At 37.9% G+C, this 19,817-nt stretch overlaps 1 protein-coding gene across 3 annotated transcripts in view; it reads left to right on the plus strand.

Annotated features, from left to right (window-relative positions):
- The window catches only part of LRP6 (LDL receptor related protein 6), a 201,198-nt gene that overhangs the window by 1,895 nt on the left and 179,486 nt on the right, over positions 1-19,817 (plus strand). For 2 of the 3 annotated variants that reach the window (XM_048824492.2, XM_075121110.1), the window contains exon 2: positions 10,452-10,845. The exons of the other annotated variant lie outside the window; for it this stretch is intronic. In XM_048824492.2, the coding sequence (XP_048680449.1) occupies positions 10,452-10,845 (394 nt within the window). The remainder of the gene's footprint in view (positions 1-10,451; positions 10,846-19,817) is intronic. 3 annotated transcript variants of the gene reach the window in all.

The raw sequence follows: 19,817 nt of genomic DNA on the forward strand, positions 1-19,817 counted from the left end.
TGTATTTTGAGCAGTACACTTTATTATATAATAACCATACATTTCCTTAATAAAAATTCATCTAGCACTAATTGTTGCCTTTAACCAGATATTCTTCTGGTTTTTTCCCTTAAGTTGCATTTTGAGCAAGAGTATACAAGTCAGTGGGATATTGGCACCATGACTGTCATTTTTCCAAATCAATCAGCTCTTAGTTATATATTTTTTGCAAGTCTTCACAGACCCGCTGGTGCTTTGTAGGAAACTTTGAAAGACATTCAGTTTATAAACCATTCTGGATTGTCATTTTTTCTCTCTTCCCTCTATCTTTTGCCGAGTATATTTGCATCAAAACAGCATCTTTGTTTCTTTAGAGTTCATCTGCTCCTGCTGTTTGTTTCTCCCACCTGAAATCATAATCTTCTATCTGTGACATTACAATAATTTCCACCGCAGTTAATTGTTACTTCAGGTTGGGAAAAGCAGCAGGAGCAGCTGAACTTGGAAGAAACAAAGATAGTATTTTTATGCATATGTCTTTCGTAATAAAGAAGGTACATGATATGCAAGCAGAATTGGTTCTGAACAGAATGTGTTCAATTTCCAGGAGGCGTCAGCAGCCCTTTAATGAGGCAAAGGTAAGCTGTGCCCACATAGAATATTGTCCGAAGTAAAACTACGTTTTTACATGAGTAAGGGTGAAGTTTTTTGTGCATATGTTTACTTCTTGGTTTGCGAATTGGGTGCTGTGAAATGTGCGAAGCTGACAGTGCTGGAGACTGAAGCCCCTCCTTTATACACAGGAATGGAACTGAAGTTCATTCTTATTTTGCAGCATTCTGTCTTCTAGGAGTATTACTTAGGGATGCCACATTTTGATGCTAATCTTTGATTTGGATATTTGACCATGATAAACTGCAAAGAAACCACTGACGTATCACAAAGATTAGCCAGGTGACAGTAGGAATTTTTGATCATTTGTTTACCAGTCTTGGCTGGATTAACACCAGTAACATTTAAATGCAAGATCCAGTTAATTAGCAAATTATACCCTCATGATCATGGGAAAAGTATACTAGGCACCTACTAGCCAGAGGTTGATATGTAATATGTGGGGCCTCTCCAGTGGTGAAACCTTGGTCCCACTACCGGCTGGGGGGGAGAATGCTGGTGTTCATAAGGGGGAGATGTCCCTGGATCCTACTAAAAGACTCCCATCTTTCATGTTGGCCTCTGACCTATTCTGGTGCTGGAAGGGTGTGGGGGAGAGCAGACCACTGTCCCAGAACCTCCTGACTGCTGGTGCAGTCACTGCTAATGTATGCCTCCTCCAGCTTTGGGTTTTATTTTTGGGATTGCAGCTTCCTCTTTTCTGAACATCAACAGTACCCGCTGTTGCTGCTGCTTGGAGTTTTCCCCAGGGCATAGAGGAGTGAGGTTGAGCTGATTCATGTCAGCTTCACAGTTACCCATAGTATTTTTAATAGTAGCAGTGAAACTGGTCAGAATCTTTTAGAGGTTCCGCTGCTGCTTGGGAGCAAAGTGGTGGGCAATAGGCCTCTCTGTTAACGAAGGAAAATGACACCACACAGGTTTACATTTGCAAAGTTACCTCAGTCATAGGTGCTAGAAACTTAACTTCTCTTTTACAAAAGAACAGGTTAGATTCTGCGGGAACTGATGGCTTACCTCTTCTTCCCTTCTGGGGGAAAACTTCCTAATTTTCACTGATCAGTAAGAGAGTTCAGGAGTGCATCAGGAATTGATTGACTAGGAAGCTTATAAATTATATTTGTGCAAATTTATCATGATATTGTGTTGGACAGACCTGCCGCTGTCCTGTATTTAGAATCAGTCCTTGAAGGAATGGAAATGCCGTTGGGTAATTGATATTTTGACAAACTCCTAATGTGCTCAAAAAACTTGTTTTTTAAAAAAAAAAAAATTGTCCAGTGGTACCATTGTGTAAAGACTCTCTTGTTTTTAATTTAGAAAGGCTAGCAGGTTCCAGGCTCCTTGGGCTAGTAGAGACTAAAGGTGCTGCTCAAACAGCATGCTGGGAGCAGAGAGGAGGAAGAGGTATACTGTATCCTGTTCTATTCTGAAACAACTAGTTGGGGTCTTATAGCAGCATTGAGGAGTTCCAATGGGAGCTTCAAGTCTTCAGATAAAGGGTTTCTTGAGACCTGGAGCGCCAGTGTTGGAGATTAGACCTTAGAGGATCCTCCTCCAATTTACCACAATACATTCCCCCTGTCCCTTAATCCCTGTATGTATAAAAGATAGCCCATTTTTAATTGGCTTTGTATCATTCCTTAGAGATCAGTCTGGCATTGTGCATGCCATATTTTTCATTTGGTTTGCCTTTGTCATTGCCATATTTCAGCTGAGAGCTTTCTGAAACCAGCATGATCTAAGGTTTGGTAAATGCCATCATTAATACAGTAATTTCCACAGTTGTATCCCTCATCCTCATTAAATCATCACTGAAAGTTTTTTTTTAAATAAAGTATTAGGAAGGTGATTATAGCACCTGTGGCTGGGAGCAAAATATAAAGTAGCATTATGGCAAAGTGTGTTCAAATATGATGGAGTTCGCTGGTATTTTTTTCTTTTTGGATACAGTTGTAATTTACAGGTTTCAGAGTAGCAGCCATGTTAGTCTGTAGCCACAAAAAGAACAGGAGTACTTGTGGCACCTTAGAGGCTAACAAATTTATTAGAACATTAATAAATAAATATTTATTATTATTATTTATTTAATATTAATGCTCTGATACATATGTTAGCCTCTAAGGTGCCACAAGTACTCCTGTTGTTGTAATTTACTTTGTCAGTGGTTTATGAAGGTGATGCAGTACTTGTATCCACCTGTGTACTGTAAAACTATTCAACTGAAGAACTTAATGTAATCATAATAGCTTACAGAAATATTGTTCAGAGTGATATTAGTAATTTTCAGGTTTCCCTCCTCCGTTACCTTCCAGTAAGGGATCTTTGTTCTTCTCTTGTTAAGTTTTAGCTGGAAGTGACAATCTGACTGCAGGGACAGCAGGTTGGGCTGGGGGTTTTGTTGCAGTTGTGCAAACTTTTCAGCTAGAGGATAGCAGCTCAGGAATGTTCCTCTGCTCAAGTTCTTACTCACATACTTCTGGGAATCAGAGAATTTCCACCCTTTCTGACAAGTATTTCTACCCTTCTGGTAATATTGCATCCCATATGTGCCTGCTTGAAGCAATCCACCTCAGTGCACTCATTGCTATATTTACTTCTTCATTTGAAGTCAAGTAGTGTATAGTACACTGCGTGCGCATATGAGAGAGAGACACAGTCAGACACTCATCTCCTGTTCTGTCACCATCCGTTTTCTCTGGCAGCCAGTCTTCAGACTTCAACACTGTCCTCTTTGTCCCCGGCATATTCATCCTCATTAGCTTCCTGGCAAATGTTAATTATGTGAGTTGGCTTGCTGGTGGGTTGTTCTCCAAGAGAGTCCAGTTTCTCATACGTGGGAGAGAGGATTTTGGATTGGCACCAGAAATGCAGCTGTTATCCCTGGCCTTGTGCAGGACCTCTCCCAATTTGGCAAACTGCCTTGTTACCTTTATGTACAGAGGGGTGCTGCACCTGAACAGACTGATAGTTCTAGCAGGGGGCCCTCATCAACCTTGGGCCAGCTTGAAGGAGTCCATGAATATGGCTCTTGGAAACAGATGGTAGCATAGAATTTAGCAAGTTATCTGCAGTTTATGTGAGGTAGCACATCAGGGACATGCTTTAATATCCAGCTATTGCTGCAAGTTAAAACACTGGTAAGGGATTTCCTGTAACCACAGATGTTTACCCCATGGATGCCTGATGCAGGGTGCTTACTGTGAAATGAAGGAATGCTGCTGCACTGATGGTGGCTTCCTGTTCACATCAGGCAGACAACACTTGTTCATCTAAAGCCCAGCTAAGCCACTTGTCCCAGCCATTGACTTAGGGTACGTCTTCACTGGCAGTGTTAAAGCGCTGCCATGGCAGCACTTTAACATGGCTTGTGTAGTCACGGCATAGCGCTGGGAGAGTGCTCTAAAAAAAAAAAAGCCACCTCCACGAGGGGAATAGCTACCAGCGCTGGGAGAGAGTTCTACCAGTGCTGGGGCGCTGTCTACACCGCCACTTTATGGCGCTGAAACTTGCAGCGCTTGGGGGTGTGTGTGTGTTTTTTCACACCCCTGAGCAAGAAAGTTGCAACACTGTAAAGTGCCAGTGTAGACAAGCCCTTTGTGCTTGCAACACTCTTTGGATGCCTGTTGTGTGTAGGACACAAGCGTTTGTACAAGTGTGGTGTTGTCCAGTAGTGGCATGTGATGGTTGGTTATTATTCTTTTGAGCAAACTGTAGACAAGCCTTTTTGGGATTGTCTCTGTTCTTTGCCTGGTTATTACTAATAGTTGATTTGGGTGAAAAGAGCATTCATTCTCCTCTTAAATAACTACCAGTATTTACACAACCTGTTCCACATATTGAGCAGTTTAACCAGCGTTGCATAATCGTTCGCCAGTATAAATGAAGAGGCAGCATAGTTCTGTAAAAGTACAATTTTCCAGGTGTTCGGAGGGGAAAACATTGCGTCTACAATTATATAAATGCTGGGTGATGACTGGAAAAATTAAATAGAAAAAAGCTATTTATACTTGGCAGGCAAATTAACACGCTAATAAAGACTTAATTTAACTGTCCAAATGCTCCTGTAGTTTATAAATATTTATGGAAAGGAATTCACAGTGTGAGAAGATTGAGCTCGGCCCACTTGGAGCAAATAGCTAGTTTGACTAAAATGATGGTATTTGCATTAGAAATTAGCTTGTCATAATTGTTTTCTCCTTTCCATTATGTCCTTGTGTGTTTTACTTACTAAAATTTGTTTTTCTTTTTACAGTGATTAATTAGCTACTGTTTAAAATATAAGGCTGTGCATTTCAAGTCAGTTGGCAGGACCCTAAAGCATCTTCGAAATGGAGTCAAACCTAAAAATCTGAGGGGAGAGTGTGTGAATACTGTACCATTTTTCCCCCACTGGATTAATAATATGCATTTGGGATTATCCCATTTAAACTGTAGTTTAGTTATTAACATTCTTTTAGTTAAACTTTCTGTATTAATTTTGGGAGAAGTCCCCAAAGTTTTAACATAGATTATTATTTATTATATTTTAAAGATAGAATATTCACTGGCTTCTGATGTGCTAATTATGAATGCTTTTATATATGTGGATATGGAAGATGGCAACATCTGCAAAGATTTTTTTTTTTTGTTATGGGATTATATTACCCAAATAGAATTACTCTGTATTACAATTAAATCAATGTAACAGAAATGACAATATCGTTTTAATTCTGTTTGAGGGCCATGTGTAAGCACTGTGTGTCAAATTTGAAAATTATTCATCTCTGAGAGAGGAGAGAAGGGAAATCTACAGTCTTAATTAACTAACTACATGAATAATTCTACTAATAATAATTCTGTCACTTAGCCAAACTATTTTTCCCACTATTCAAATAGAAATGTGAATTAATAAAAGGAAACATAATTTTCCCCTTCAGCCTCTTCTCCTCATTGCCTGCTGCCAAAAAAAAAGGGGGGGGGGGAATTTGCTTCATATTATTATCTTTCTTTATTATACTTTGGTTGCTTTCTAGCAACAAACTTTTTCCCTAGTTGCCCTCAGTTGTCAAAGATTCAAAATACTTAGAGGGAGTGTAATTTATTTGCTGTAGTCCTGGCCATTGTTGGCCAAATTCTGGAAACTGACTGCATGTAAAAAGTAGCAAAAACTTAGGATTATTCTGAATTTCAGCTTCTTTTCTTTCACTGTATAGATAGATCGATCAAGGAATAAAATAATTTGTACTCAGTTATTCTTAATTCATTGTGGAAATCCAAGAATCTTCTTGTGCAAAAATGGATTAACGGAGAAAGTAACCCATTCAGAATAGAACACGGTTTAATTGGGAAGCCTTGTATCCACTTTATGATGTCCATGTGGAAAATCAGTGATGTTATTATAAGGCAGCAACTTCACTGAGGTTTAATAATCATACCGTATACCATGCAAAAGAGCAAAGCTTATAAATAGATACAATATTTAAAACTTCTCAAAACTGGGTTTGAACTGTAGTGCTTAATCTGAAAAGAGACAGATGTGAATTATGTGTTTTATAAAATTGTTTTTGTAGGATTATTTCTTATCTGTTAATCTTTTTACATATTTGTCACATTTGATGTGTAAACAGATTGGTATGGGTGCCTTGGAAGTACAGTTGGACCTGCATTACATTAGTTGATCAATAACTTAAAAAAATAAAGTTGCTAGTAATCATAATTGCTAAAGTAGATTCCTCCCTTCCCACCTCCAAAACCTCTATCTGTTCATTTGAAGTAGAAATTCTGTTTCCTAAGTTAAAGCCACAGCAAATTTAATGCTTTTGAGGCATTGAAATGTAATCTTTGGATTGGTTATTTACAGTTTTGATTTACCGAAAGCTAATTTTAAACTTGTACATTTAAAATGTACATTTTGTTTTGACTTTTGTTAATCTACATACCAATCTCTGGTGTGTGCTTCAGCAAGTGGTCAAAGATGGTCCTCCTGTGTTGCACAGAAACTATGTAACTGTACAAAAATTAAGAATTGTGAAGCTGTGTAAATGAATTCCATTAGTAAAGGAAGACCAACCTTTAAATTCGCAGCATTCAGTGTGGTGGATGAGCTGACAAAAGGTGCTGTGCACTAAGTTTAACTGGGAAGTATACTGAAATGAAGTAACTTTGGACTATAGGGTGATAGATACTTTTTTTCATTACTATTGAAGAGAATGCTGAGTTGCAGAGAAGTGAGGATAACGATGTGATGTTACGAAAGCTCTGTATTTTCTCTTTCAGCAAAAGTCAGTTGCAGTCTTGTCCGTCTCAGTTTGTCTTGAAGTGGTCCAATCTATGCTGTCAAGTCAATGACATCTTTCTCTTCTGGGGGTCATTAGGAGAATAGCTGAACAGCTGGGTTGGACACACTAACTTCTGAACTTATAGCTCCTTCAAAATCTGAAAGAAGAGGAAACCATTTGGTTTCTTCTTTGCACTTGGATAAGTCATTGAAAATGTCAGCAAAGGGGGAGAGCTAAAAATTGAGGAAAACTTGCAGGTTTGTTCATGATTCAAACCTTGTAACCATTTTTCCTTCATGTCAGTATGAAAGAGGACTTAATAGTAAGGGGAAACCCATATCATCACAGAGCAGTGTACAGAAACACAAATTCATTGGCGCGCCTTTAATTAAATGCATTGCTTTTACAGCTTCATGAAGGATTAGGTGTGGGTTTTCAGCTATTTCCTTGCTGGCAAAAAGATTGTGTACAAAACAGTGAAGCCATAAGCTGGTAGGTGTAATGATTTGCATTGATGTGATCGGACCACTATTCTTACCAATCGTCGAATGGCTCCAGGCAGGCAGATTGCAAAACACTGTGCCCATTACATGCAGAAATCTCTGACTGTTTGCTGTAGTATCACAAACATTGTTTTTGCACATTAGCTAGAGCAAGTGTTCAGTAGAACTATCAGAAACGTAACTTGCAAATAATCAAAGCATGCACGCACGCACGTGCGCACATACACTGGCTTGACTCATCAAGTTGAATTGCGAAGTAGTTACTGCTATTTTTGTGTTCTCAAAGGAGTTCCACTTGGACATCTGCCATGTCTTCAATAAAGCACAGAACAGTGTTATTTGAACAAAGGCATGCTTTTCAGTGTGATCGCTTCCTCAGATCCTATGTCCCTAAAAGAACCAAAAAAAACCCCATGTCAGTTACACAGGGAAAGATGAATTTTTTTGCAACAAGTTTTCCCTCTCCAATGCTGTGTAATTCAAATGGGTACTCAATAAGATGCATAAAGGGCATTTCCTATTGATGCTGCCAGTTTGAGTGATCAGGTCTTGTTGACTTATTCAAAGCTTCAGGTTTTCTCAGGGAAAAAAAAATTCCTCAGATTTATTGTTCACTGATGGATGTCTGGTTTCTAAATGTTACAACATCTTGGAAGGTTTAATACTCTCAGCAGCCAGCCCTGCAGAATGCACTACAAGTTGTGGTTTTGAATCAGTCTATGTAAAACTGTGTGTCATGCTTGTAGTCAAATTTCATTCTGAAGTGTAATTCGAATTCACTTTGCAAAAAGGACATCTTTCAGAATCATTCCTCTGCCAGAACTGAGCTCCCACAAAGAATGAAAAACTGTGCAATGCAGTTGTGTTAGACTCAGCAGTGCCTTCGTGATTACCCTTGACATGCCTGGTGTTCCAATTCAGTGCATGCTGTGTGCCTGAGTACTCTCCCTCCGTGTTGTACATAATAATGGAGCTTGTACTTGTTTGTGCCTGGATTTGCCTTATTCAAACACGGTGCATACTATCTTATTAGAAACGGTTCTGTCAGTCTGCTATACACACTTATATACTGCACTGTACCACTAGCTAAACTTCCCAGTTTACATGGTAACCTTACAGGAACACGCAATTATTTTGCTCATTCCCATTTATCATTTTCAGAGTGTTGAATAACTTTTTTGGAAAATGTGCCTTTTTTTTGTATGTGACTTCTTGTGACCTGTCTAAGCAACTTGAGACCTAAAGTTTTGGAAACTATCTTTTAAATCATTAAAATTAATTTTTTAGATTTTTTTTTTGCAGGGGAGAGAAAGGAAGGTAGAAAGATAAAGTAACAAATTTGTTACTTAAAATGGGGTTCCCCTCTGATTCTGTAAAAATGCCTCCTCAACTCCCATAGAAGTACTATGCCTGCACTAAATGTTTTGCTGTAAATCAATAATGTGGGTAGATAAAGATGTTAAGTTTGAAATCTGACTTTGTTAGAAAAAAACACTCAATGTTATGTAGAGATCTAAATGATTGGATGTGAGGGGAATTTTTATGCAGTGTTTATAAAATGAACCTAAACAAAATTTTAAAAACAAAGTTCAAATTTTATTTTTTTAAAAAAAATTGGAACACTTTTACATACGGTTCCTGACACAGAATGACACAGAACAAAAATTTATTTTCTATTCTGTCCCCTCCCGCCCCCGCTCCCCATGTGAGTTTCTGAAGGACATGGTATGGAACATATGCAATGAATAGTCTTGAGAAAGCTGAACTTCTGAGGCGACATTTTAAAGTGTAAATTGATTTAACAGGCACTTGGATTTCTAGTCTCAGTGTAAGCCTTTTATATAAGAACTGTCTATTTTCTGGAAACAAATGTGCTATCTTTGTAAGAATCTTCAGACCTATACAGAAACAATGGCCGTCATCAAACCATGTGCAGTTTTTGACTCCATTAATGCAGGCCTCTCTCTGGTGACCTAACAGGTTACTTTAGCTTGTAGAGAGAACTGACAGCTATAGGTAAGTCTACAGTTTTTTGTTAAGTTGATAGCAATGATATAATGGCATGTACATGAATGTTTAGAGGGCCAACCTCCATGTCTAGCTAGGTATTTTATGTGCCCTCATCACAATAGTACCTTGGCAATCATAGAGAAGGCTAGTTCCATTTTGTGATAACAGTTTAAAAGGAGATTTCGTTTGTGGTGTTTCTCTGTTTTAAAAACTTGTTCTTACTAACTTCCATTGCCGTGCAAATGATGCTGGAATGTTCATGATGCCATGTGATACTACTGGTGGTTGAGTATAATTAAATAGATATGTTACTTTTAAAATATCTCTTTTCATGGTTGTACCTTTCAGTAGTTTTATTTGTGGGTTACATATGAAAGTTATACCGACTGTGCAGAAACAAGTATGTGGTAGGCAAACTAGGCATGTAAAAAAAAGACATTTGATCAGATAAGTAAACACGGCATGGTGGGCCTCAGTTTGAAGGAAGACTTCATGCAGTCTTTGTAGCCCTGCTTTTTCCCCTCGCTTTAGTACTAATTAACATTTTATATAATGTCTTTCATTCCAAGCTGCTTCAGAGTGTGTATGTGCAACACTGTTAAAAAGGAGCCGACTTTAGATTGCAGGGCAGCAGCAGGTGAGCAAATGGTGCACAGCACACTGGCCTCAGTTTCCCCTTCAGATACTGTTTGAACACTGCTCTCCTAGGAAAAAGGGTCCATGTGTTCTTCAATGAATGTATTGAGACCTGTTTTTTTTTTTTTTTTTTTTTGACCATCTTATCTGAACTACACACACCGTAGGATAGTGAGCGGTATGTTAGTAATTTATCTCCTTTGAAAGAGCTGAGAGGATCTTGCTGAGATTTGAAACTGTGACTTCAGGTTATCTAGTCAACTTCCAAAGGCTGCCTTTTCTGGAGTCATTGAATTAGCCCTTTTATACCATGTCTGTGAAACTACTACTGCCTTAAATTGTAATAGCCTGACTTACATTAATGTGTGTCATTTTTCCCCCCCACCTAAAGCTGCCCCGCTGCTGCTGTATGCAAACCGACGTGATCTGCGATTGGTGGATGCTGAAAATGGGAAAGAGAATGCTACAGTTGTAGTGGGTGGTTTGGAAGATGCAGCCGCAGTGGACTTTGTGTTTGTCCGCGGGTTGATATACTGGAGTGATGTAAGCGAAGAAGCCATTAAACGAACAGAATTTAACAAAACTGGGAGTATACAGAATGTGGTCATTTCTGGGCTTTTGTCACCTGACGGGCTGGCATGCGATTGGCTGGGAGAGAAACTATACTGGACAGATTCTGAAACCAATCGGATTGAAGTTTCCAATTTAGACGGATCTTTGAGAAAAGTTTTATTTTGGCAAGAATTGGATCAGCCCAGAGCAATAGCCTTAGATCCTGCAAGAGGGTAAGTCTTTGGGTTTTGTTTTTTTTAAATCTTTGGCATGTCTTGGTCATTAGTTATTGAAATTCACCATGCTTAAAGAGATCTGAATATTCTCAGTTATGCTGTGACCTTTAAATATGGTACTGTCCTAAGCCAGTTGGCATACCAGACGGTGGTCTTGTTTTTTCTTGCACTTGCTGTGAGATGTGAAAATAACAATCAGCAATATTGATGATGGTTTTTGTGTACGTGCGAGATGGCTTGCTGTCTGAAGAACAAACTGTCTCTGTTTAAAAACATCAGATGCGCAAGCAAACCATGTGAGAAGAAACTATTCTTGTTGTTTTAGTAGCAATGCAGAGGATGATAATGCGTTCGGTTCCGATTAACGTGAAAACAGATGGAGTCTGTTTGTAAAGCCAACACCTGCCTGTGGAGCTGTAATATACTGTATTGCTGCTGTGATCTGAATAACTTTTTTTTGTCTCTGCTCAGCATTTGTTACAATATAGTGTTAACATCGTAATAAGTGAGGAAAAACATAATGATGATGTTGAGAGAGGTTTCAGTAGTCAATTAGCAAATACATTTATTGCAAACATCTGACCCCAGTGCTGTTGGGAAATTCTGTTGTAATAAAAACAATGATACAGTAGAACTGGCTCAGGCTAGGCATAGTACAAGCTTTCTTCTTCTTCAACTGCCATTTCAAGGTCTGGTAGTGGACCTTAGTCATGACTTGCAGTACTCTCTGTTAATTCCCTTCAGGGGCCTCTCCCTAAACGGTGGCCATCAAGCATGCTAAATTCAATGGTAGTTTTTGTGATGTAGATGAATGCCCACTGAAATTTAGGATGCGACCACGAAATGCATGGTTGCTTGTGATGTTCTTTCTAAAACCTGATGGTCTCCAGAAATGAAAGGCTGGTGCAATAACCTAGTGGCCCACTTTTTTTTGTATGAAAACAGAATTAGGAAGCTTTTTTGGCTTGTCAAGGTTAGTGTGGTTTCTGTTGACCTAGCCAAAGATAGTGTCCATGCGGCAATCAAGTTTAGCAGTTTGTTTTGTAACAGAAGAGAAATTTTGTCCATAACTAATAGAAACCAAACTTTAGCAAGCCACTTGGGCTTTGCAAGAGGAGTACTTAATTTCCAAGTATGCACAATAACATTCTCGGTGGCTAGAATTGGATGAGTATGTAGATTATTGTACTTTCTCACAAGGTTTACCTGAGAGTAGAGCTGTAAAAAGAAAAAAAAATTGAAGGAGCCAAAGATAAATCTAATGCAGTAGTATACACTTTTGGGGGAGTTCATTTGACCAAAAATAAGCAATAACAGGACAATCCACTATAGATGAGCAAAAACGCTTTCCATAATCTTTCCGAAAGTCAGATTCCTAATTAATAGTTTATTCTCTGATCACAATCTTTCAATTTTTAATTTAAATGTTCATGTAATTGAAAGGCAAGAAAACATTTCCAAATCTTATTTCAGTTCTTGTCAGTAGAAGTTCAAGACAAGAACCCTTTCAAAGATTGAGCTTTAAATATAAAGGAATATTCTCTCTTCTAACTCTCCAATAAAACTGTCCCTGATGAGATTTATTGATACAACTTACACTAGTAACTAAGTTGTGAAATAAAGGACATGTTTCCTGGTGGTTTATTTAATATTTTGAAGAGATTGATCAGTCTAAAAATCAGAAAAACATTAGCAGTAATTTTATTCTTTCACTTTTTAATCAAATTTGGCATGCAGTTTTGTCTGCTTAAAATCCATTGAAGAGAGATGCCATTTTTTACAAGCTGATCATATGTCAAAACTTTCTCTTGAGCATTAAGGATGAGTGGCATCAGCACAGGGATAGGAATACAGAAAGTATGAAAACTATCTTTTTCTGTTTCAGTAGCATTTATTCAGGGTGGATCGAATCAGGAAGACTCGATTTAATCATGGTTTTCTTCATAAAACTGCATTCTTGTTGATTGTTGTAACCTTAATACGTATTCTTCACTAGTCAGATGTAGGCTTCATTTTTAGAAGATACACGCTATGCATTTTTGAACAGTGATTTATTTTTAAAACTTTTCAGATTAGTTTTAAAGCTATATCAGAAAATGAATGTTTGGTTATTTCGTTTACCAAAGGTAATTGAAGCAGATATTTATGAAGTTATTGGGAGGTGAACTATCTCCAATTCAACAGGTTAATCATTAATATTTGAAGGATTTTCTTGCCATGCTGTATTAGGAGGAGAACATCACCAAACAGACATTTAAATTTGTTTTATTTAACTAAAACAACACCGTTAAGTATTCTGGATTTTTTTCTTCAACAGCAAACCTATAATATTTTAACAAAACAAGCATATGTCCCTTGTTTCTCACATTTATCTCCAGAGTTCTTCTCCTTGTCCAGATCTATTTTGCCCCCAACAATCTTCTATTCGTTGAACTTTTTGAAACTTTGCACGTTTAGAGAGAGGTAAGGGATTGACTCTGTGTACACAAATTTGCAGAAGGACAATAGATTTGAGGTCTGTTATTTCTCACCTTTTATTTATTAATAAACATTTTTGCTGTTAACAAGCATGTTACCTCTGGAAACACAAATCCGTGGTTTGAGAACTGCAAACCTAAGCATCTCTGATGGTATCTTCTAGACCAGTGGTTCTCAAAGCCGGTCTGTCGCTTGTTCAGGGAAAGCCTGTGGCGGGCCGGATCGGTTTGTTTACCTACCGCATCCGCAGGTTTGGCTGATTGCAGCTCCCACTGGACGCAGTTCGCCACTCCAGGCCAATGGGGGCTGTGGGAAGCGGCGTGGGCCAAGGGACGATAGAAAGATTAACCTAAATAATTTATACAGAAGCCTTTGAAACCCCCGAAGATTGGGTCACTAATCCATGAACTGTTGGAACTTGTTTACAAAGCTTTTCTTAAACATTACATGAATATATTGTCTCATACTATAAATTAGAATTTATAATCCCTATTCCATGATGAGATATCTTTCAGCTATAGTGATCTTAATTAAAACTATCTTTAGATAGGTTTCTTTGTCAAAAAGTATTTTATCAAAAAATCTGATTTTAAAAAAAATTGGATTTTTTTTATTTAAAACATTGATTTTTATCCACCCTGCATTTGTTAATTTATTACTGCATAGATAGAAGTACCACTGTGCTGTCTGGGAGTTTTATATTAGTGCCCATCAGCTGGTGTGTGGAACCAGCAGCAAAGAGGACTAAGAACAGCAGCCTAATAGTAAAATCTAGAACTTGAAAAACAAAACTGTCTCTTCTCTTTGGAATTTCAGCCTGTCTCTCTTTTTTTACACACAGTTGTTTGTTACTCCAAATTAAATAATCTGTAAATATTTTCAATTTAAAAAGAAAAATATCTTGGCAATTACACAGGGCTTAATGAAAAAAATCAGTTTAATGCATAATGACCATTTTCGTAACATTAATAAATCCATCTAATATAAATCGGCACATATAACAAGTTTCTGATTTTTAGCTGAGTTTGTTTCAAAACCTTTTTTAAAAATTTTCTCTGGCAGTGTTGTGAACCATTCTGGCTTTCTGGTCAAGCTGAATTAGGTAGTGAAAGGTGTTTATACATTTGCTATATTAAAAAACAAAAGGACTAAATTAAATGTGTGCAGTTAAAGCAATTTAATTTCATTTAGCTGTTGCATCATGACTTCTTGGCAGTGGCCCATTTAATAGAAGTTAAATTGTAATAGGATTCTTGATTTTTTTTTAACCACAGTTCTCAAAACAAATCTCCCCTACCCCCAGTTGCCCTAGTTTTTCAGGCCAGTAAGAACTTTTGCATGACACTCTTTGTATTGTCGTCAGCCATTGTTCTCCCCAAAGCTGTGTTGACCAATCTGGGGAATGGCATGCTCTTGTAGGGAGTGTCACCGCAGTGGTGGAGATGGTGGGAAAATAAATGGATGGGGTAACTGCCACTGTCACTGCCAAACCTCCTAATTTTATGGTATTTTATTGGTAGTTTATACATGGGGATGAGTTTTTTTTTTTTTTAACTTGGCATTTTTACTTAAAGAAAGCCAGCATAACTTAAAATGTGTAGCGATCTTGCTAGCCAATTGTGTAAACATTGGGGCATGGCTTAAGGTTTTCATTTCACATGCTGCAATTTATTATTTGACACAGTTACTGTTCATCCTTCTGGCAGTGGAATAAACTCCTGTGTATGTGTGGTTCAAAGGGAGGGGAAATGGATGTTATAGTCATTTGAAATCAGTGGGAGTTTTCAATATTGTTTCAGAAGATTATCTCTGACCAAGTCCCAATTGCCATTTCTGTAACTGCGTGTTTTGTCTGACCTGCATTAAAACTTAAACTGTTCTTAATAGCGGTGCTGCAGATGATAATGTGCAGCTGATGATGATGTGTGAAAATGTTTGTGTAAACAAAGTTGTTTAGTTTAGTTTTTATAACACAAAAAATCAACACTGCATATAGTCTCAAGAAAAGTGCTACCAAGACCAGCTAGCTTTTCTCACTTCTAGGTATACTGTGAGGTGAAAGGGAACTTTAAGTGTCCGCTGGAAGCTCTGACTAATGTCTTACATTTCAGTGGTAGTTTTTTAATTCAAATAACTCTAGAGTTAAAATAATTGCTAGTGAATAAACTCTCAAGTAAAACTCTAATCAGTTCACATTATAAAGGCTTTTCAATTAATGGGTGACATTAGAGTACAAAGAATAATATACTGTTTTTCATGACAATGTAGGTTGATTTCTAGCTATAATGTGTTGGGGGAAGCTCTTAAGTTTAAACCTCCTCCGGAGAAAGGGAGTGATTTTTCTCATGCTCCAATTTGCAGATGATACTTCTCCAGTTATAACGTGTTCCTTTTTATTGACCCAAAGTATGTCTGACTACAGTGTTACTCTCTACATATGGTATAGATCACATACCATAAAAGCTAGTATAGACTATGATTTTTACTAGTTTCCTTGGGATTGTGTCATTTTGTTAAGTGGCCAGCTACCCATTGGTAATACATTCTGGACTTTTTTTTTTGTATTTTGTTTATAACAGTCATTTTGGTTCTGTCACTGAAGTGATAGAACTTGCCAATGAACATGTATGCCTGGTTTATTTTAGTGTTATTCCAGAATACCTATTCTGCTTTAAATTTATACTCTCCCGTATTCAGAATAACTTTAAGGGTTTCTCTATGAATTAATGTTTGCAAGATTAGGATCTTAAATGTTAAAATGTTTGTGTTTTTGTTTTTAGCAGTGCAGTAAATTTCATATAAGATATACTACCAGTAGGGGCATCGACACACAAAACTCAGCATTTATGTTTTAATTTAAAATTGCAATAGCACATTTTAAATTAGTTTTATAAAGCCTTAATCTGATTTAAATCAGTGATTTATTTAAAAACCAAGTGTTTTAAATCCATTATTTATATCTTATTGATTTGGTTATTGGAGTCATGCCCCTGGGGAGAAAAGGGCTACATAAATGTAGTAATATACCAATAGACAGAGTACAGAAGTCAAACCTGAAGAAGAGCTCTGTGTAAACTGAAAAGTTTTTTACGTCAACAGAAGTTGATCCAATAAAAGATAGTACCTCACCCATCTTGTTTCTCAAATATCCTGGGACCAACACAGCTACAACAGGACTACGTAATAAAATACATAATTTTTCAATGTAGTGCTTGCTCAAGAAGTTAGAACTAAACATTTTAACTGAAGTAGTAATTTTTGGTATGCATGAGCAAAGTGTTTTCTAAACCTTGTAATGGCTTTAGCTGGATTAGCTTTTCTAGTGAAGACTAGGCATACATGTACGTTTACAAGATCTGTCACCTCAGTGACAAGGACAAAGTGACTATTGCAAGAAGGTACAAGTCAAATAAAGTGGAATAAGAGAACCTTTTTCTGATTTAGATTAATCCACTTCCAAAGGGGTGGAGTAAATTAATTTGGAAAAAAGGTGGCCTTCATCTGGAATAAGAATGTCCACACATGGAGTTTATTCAGAAATAACTCCACGTGTAGACAAGCCCTTACGCATGTATGTAACTTTATTTGCATGACTAGTCTCATAGCCTGTGTCCTTAAAGTTAAGCGTGTATATAAACATTTGCTTCATTGGGGTTAAAATTATTTTTATTAAAAACTTTTTTTTTCTGAGTGGCATTTTTGAAACTTGAAAACAAAGATTGTTTTAATGTTAACAATGAAAAGTTATTTAGACTTTCAATACAATAACAAACTGAACTTTTTTATACACACAGAAGCCAAGGTTTTCTACAATAGGAGTGTAAAGTTAGGCTCCAATGTGCAAATGAGTAACTGGATGGAGGGTAAAGGGAACAGCAGCTCTGAATGAAGAGGCTGGAGGATGTCTGAAGCCCCCCCCTCTGAGTCCCATATCTGTTGTACCCGTCCCTGACCCCCATTACTCCTCCCCCCACTCTCTACCATCCCCCTCTCCCCAATTGCTGAAGGCAGGGCAATTTCTGGCACCCCCTTCTGCTGCCAACACCATCACAGACAGCAGCTTCATATGTGTGTGTGTGTGTGTCTCTCTCTCTCATTGGGTGTGCAGCGGTCTGTGGCTCTCTAGTTAGGCAGATCTGCTGGGCATCTTAGGACCACAAGTCCCAGAAACCTGAGTATGGCCTGGTAGAAGTGCTTCTGTTTTCTTGACTTGTGGAAGTTCAGTATTTCAGAAGGTGGTGTGTTGCCACTGTAGCACAGGCTACATGCTTGTTGGTTTTGTGTTGCCTCTGATTTCTAGTCAATTGCCAGAATGTTTCTAGGTCGCTATACACTAAACTCTTTAGAAGAAAAGAACCAATTTTATTGTTCAGACCTTGAAGATCGCTTTTTTAAAAAGCAACTCAATTTCCCAATATAAAATATAGAGGGGTGTGGATGATAACTTGCTTTTGTAGTTTTAAAAAATCTGACTTTTTCTAGCAAATCGTTGTACACAGTTGTTATAAATCAGTACAATACAGTCATTTAATACTACTTTAGACATTTTAAGATGAATTCCCTTCCTTATCACCTGCTCAAATCTGCGCATATCTATGTATCTCCTCCCAGAAAATGTGCAAGATGGTGTAAAGCCCACTTATTTTGATTCATGTGCGGATTGGGTTTTGGTTCTAAAGGCCTTTGGGTTAAGACCTGTTATCAAATAAAGTCACCTTCAAAATAACTTGTTTGAAATGTTTTGCATTCAGTGCACCTAGTTGCTGTGGTGATAAGGGCTATATAAATTAATAAAATAACTGTCAACTGAGCATAAAAGTTAATACAAACTTGAGATGTTTACATGCAGTGTTTGCTCAATAACTTAGGTTAAATATTTAAACCAAAATAGTAATTTCTGTTCTGCATAAATTGCCCCTGGTGGTATGCATGTGCTCATGCTCATGTTTTTTTCCTGCTTTCAATCCCTACAGTTACAACTAACTTCTGAGGGAAGTCTAGACTATGAAGACAGGTTGAATTTGTAGAATGTGTTGGTGAACAAGTTTTAACTAACATGATTTAGTAAAGGGTACTGACAGAATTAGCAGAAGAAATCTCGGCCCATTGGAATTAATATTTACAAATGTGTGAATGACGTGAGAGATCCTGGAAGACTGAAGAAGGACTAATATAGTACCCATCTTTAAAAGGGGAAAAAGGAGGAGCCAGGAAACTATAGACTAGTCGGGCTAACTTCGATACCTGGGAAGCTACTAGAGCACTGTATAAAACATTTAGTTTGCAAATACCTGGAGGATGAAGGGGTGATCATTAGCAGCCAGCATGGATTTACCAGAATGAAATCCTGTCAAGCCAGCTTGATTTCCTTCTTTGACAGGGTAATTGATTTGGTGGATGGGGGAATGCGGTGGTCATAATATACCTGGACTTCAGCAAGCCGTTTGACACAGTCCCACGTGCCACTCTGTAAAGTAAGCTGGAGAAATGCGGACTCGACAGAACTACCGTTAAGTGGCTACATAATTGGTTAAACAACCACAAACAAAAGAGTAACTATTAATGGAATGATGTTGGATTGGAGAGAAGTCTCTAGTTGGGTTCCACAGGGATCTGTTTTGGGTCCAGTATTGTTTAACATCTTTATTAATGATCTGGATATAGGTAAAGGGAGCATACTGATCAAGTTTGCAGAGGACACAAAGCTAAGGGAGGTTGCCAATACTTTGGCAGATGGAGCTAAAATTCAGAGGGATCTTGGTAAATTGGAGAACTGGTCTATAAACAACAAAATGAAATTCAACAAAGGCAAATGTGAGGTGCCACTCTTAAGGAAGAAAAAACAAATGCACAAATACAGAATGGGGGGAAAACTGGCTTGGCAGCAGCACTGTTGAGAAGGATCTGGGACTTGAGGGATCACAGCCTGAACGTGAGCCAGCAATGCATTTCTGTTGCAAAAAAAGCAAATGCAATTTTAGGTTGCATTAACAGAGGCATAGCATGCAAGTCACGGGAGGTGATAGTATTGCTCTAGGCGGCACTGGAGTACTGTGTCCAGTGTTGGTCATTGATTGTATAGAAAGGATATAGAGAAACTGGTAATGATCCAAAGGGAAGCAACAAAGATGATCAGAGGGATGGAATGCAAGCCCTCTGAGCAAAGGCTGAAGGAACGGAGTATGTTTAGTTTGTAAAAGAGGAGATGGGTGTGTGTGTGTGTGTGTGGAAGATATAAGTCTTCAGATATTTGAAAGGCTGCCACAAAAAAAGATGAAGAGTTGTTCTCTTTTGCCCTGGAGGGCAGGACAAGAGGCAATGGGTTCAAACTACAGTATAGCAGATTTAGATTAAATCTCAGGAAAAACATCGTGACTGTAAGAACAATAGGGGCATGTCTCCACTAGAAAGCTAAGTAGACCTAACGTAGTAATTGCTGCGGTGCTTCATGTCCGCACTGCCCTCTTATCGGTGGTGCGCAGCCTCACCAG

This window comes from Caretta caretta, chromosome 1, assembly GCF_965140235.1.
Source record: "Caretta caretta isolate rCarCar2 chromosome 1, rCarCar1.hap1, whole genome shotgun sequence".
NCBI lineage: Eukaryota > Metazoa > Chordata > Testudines > Cheloniidae > Caretta > Caretta caretta.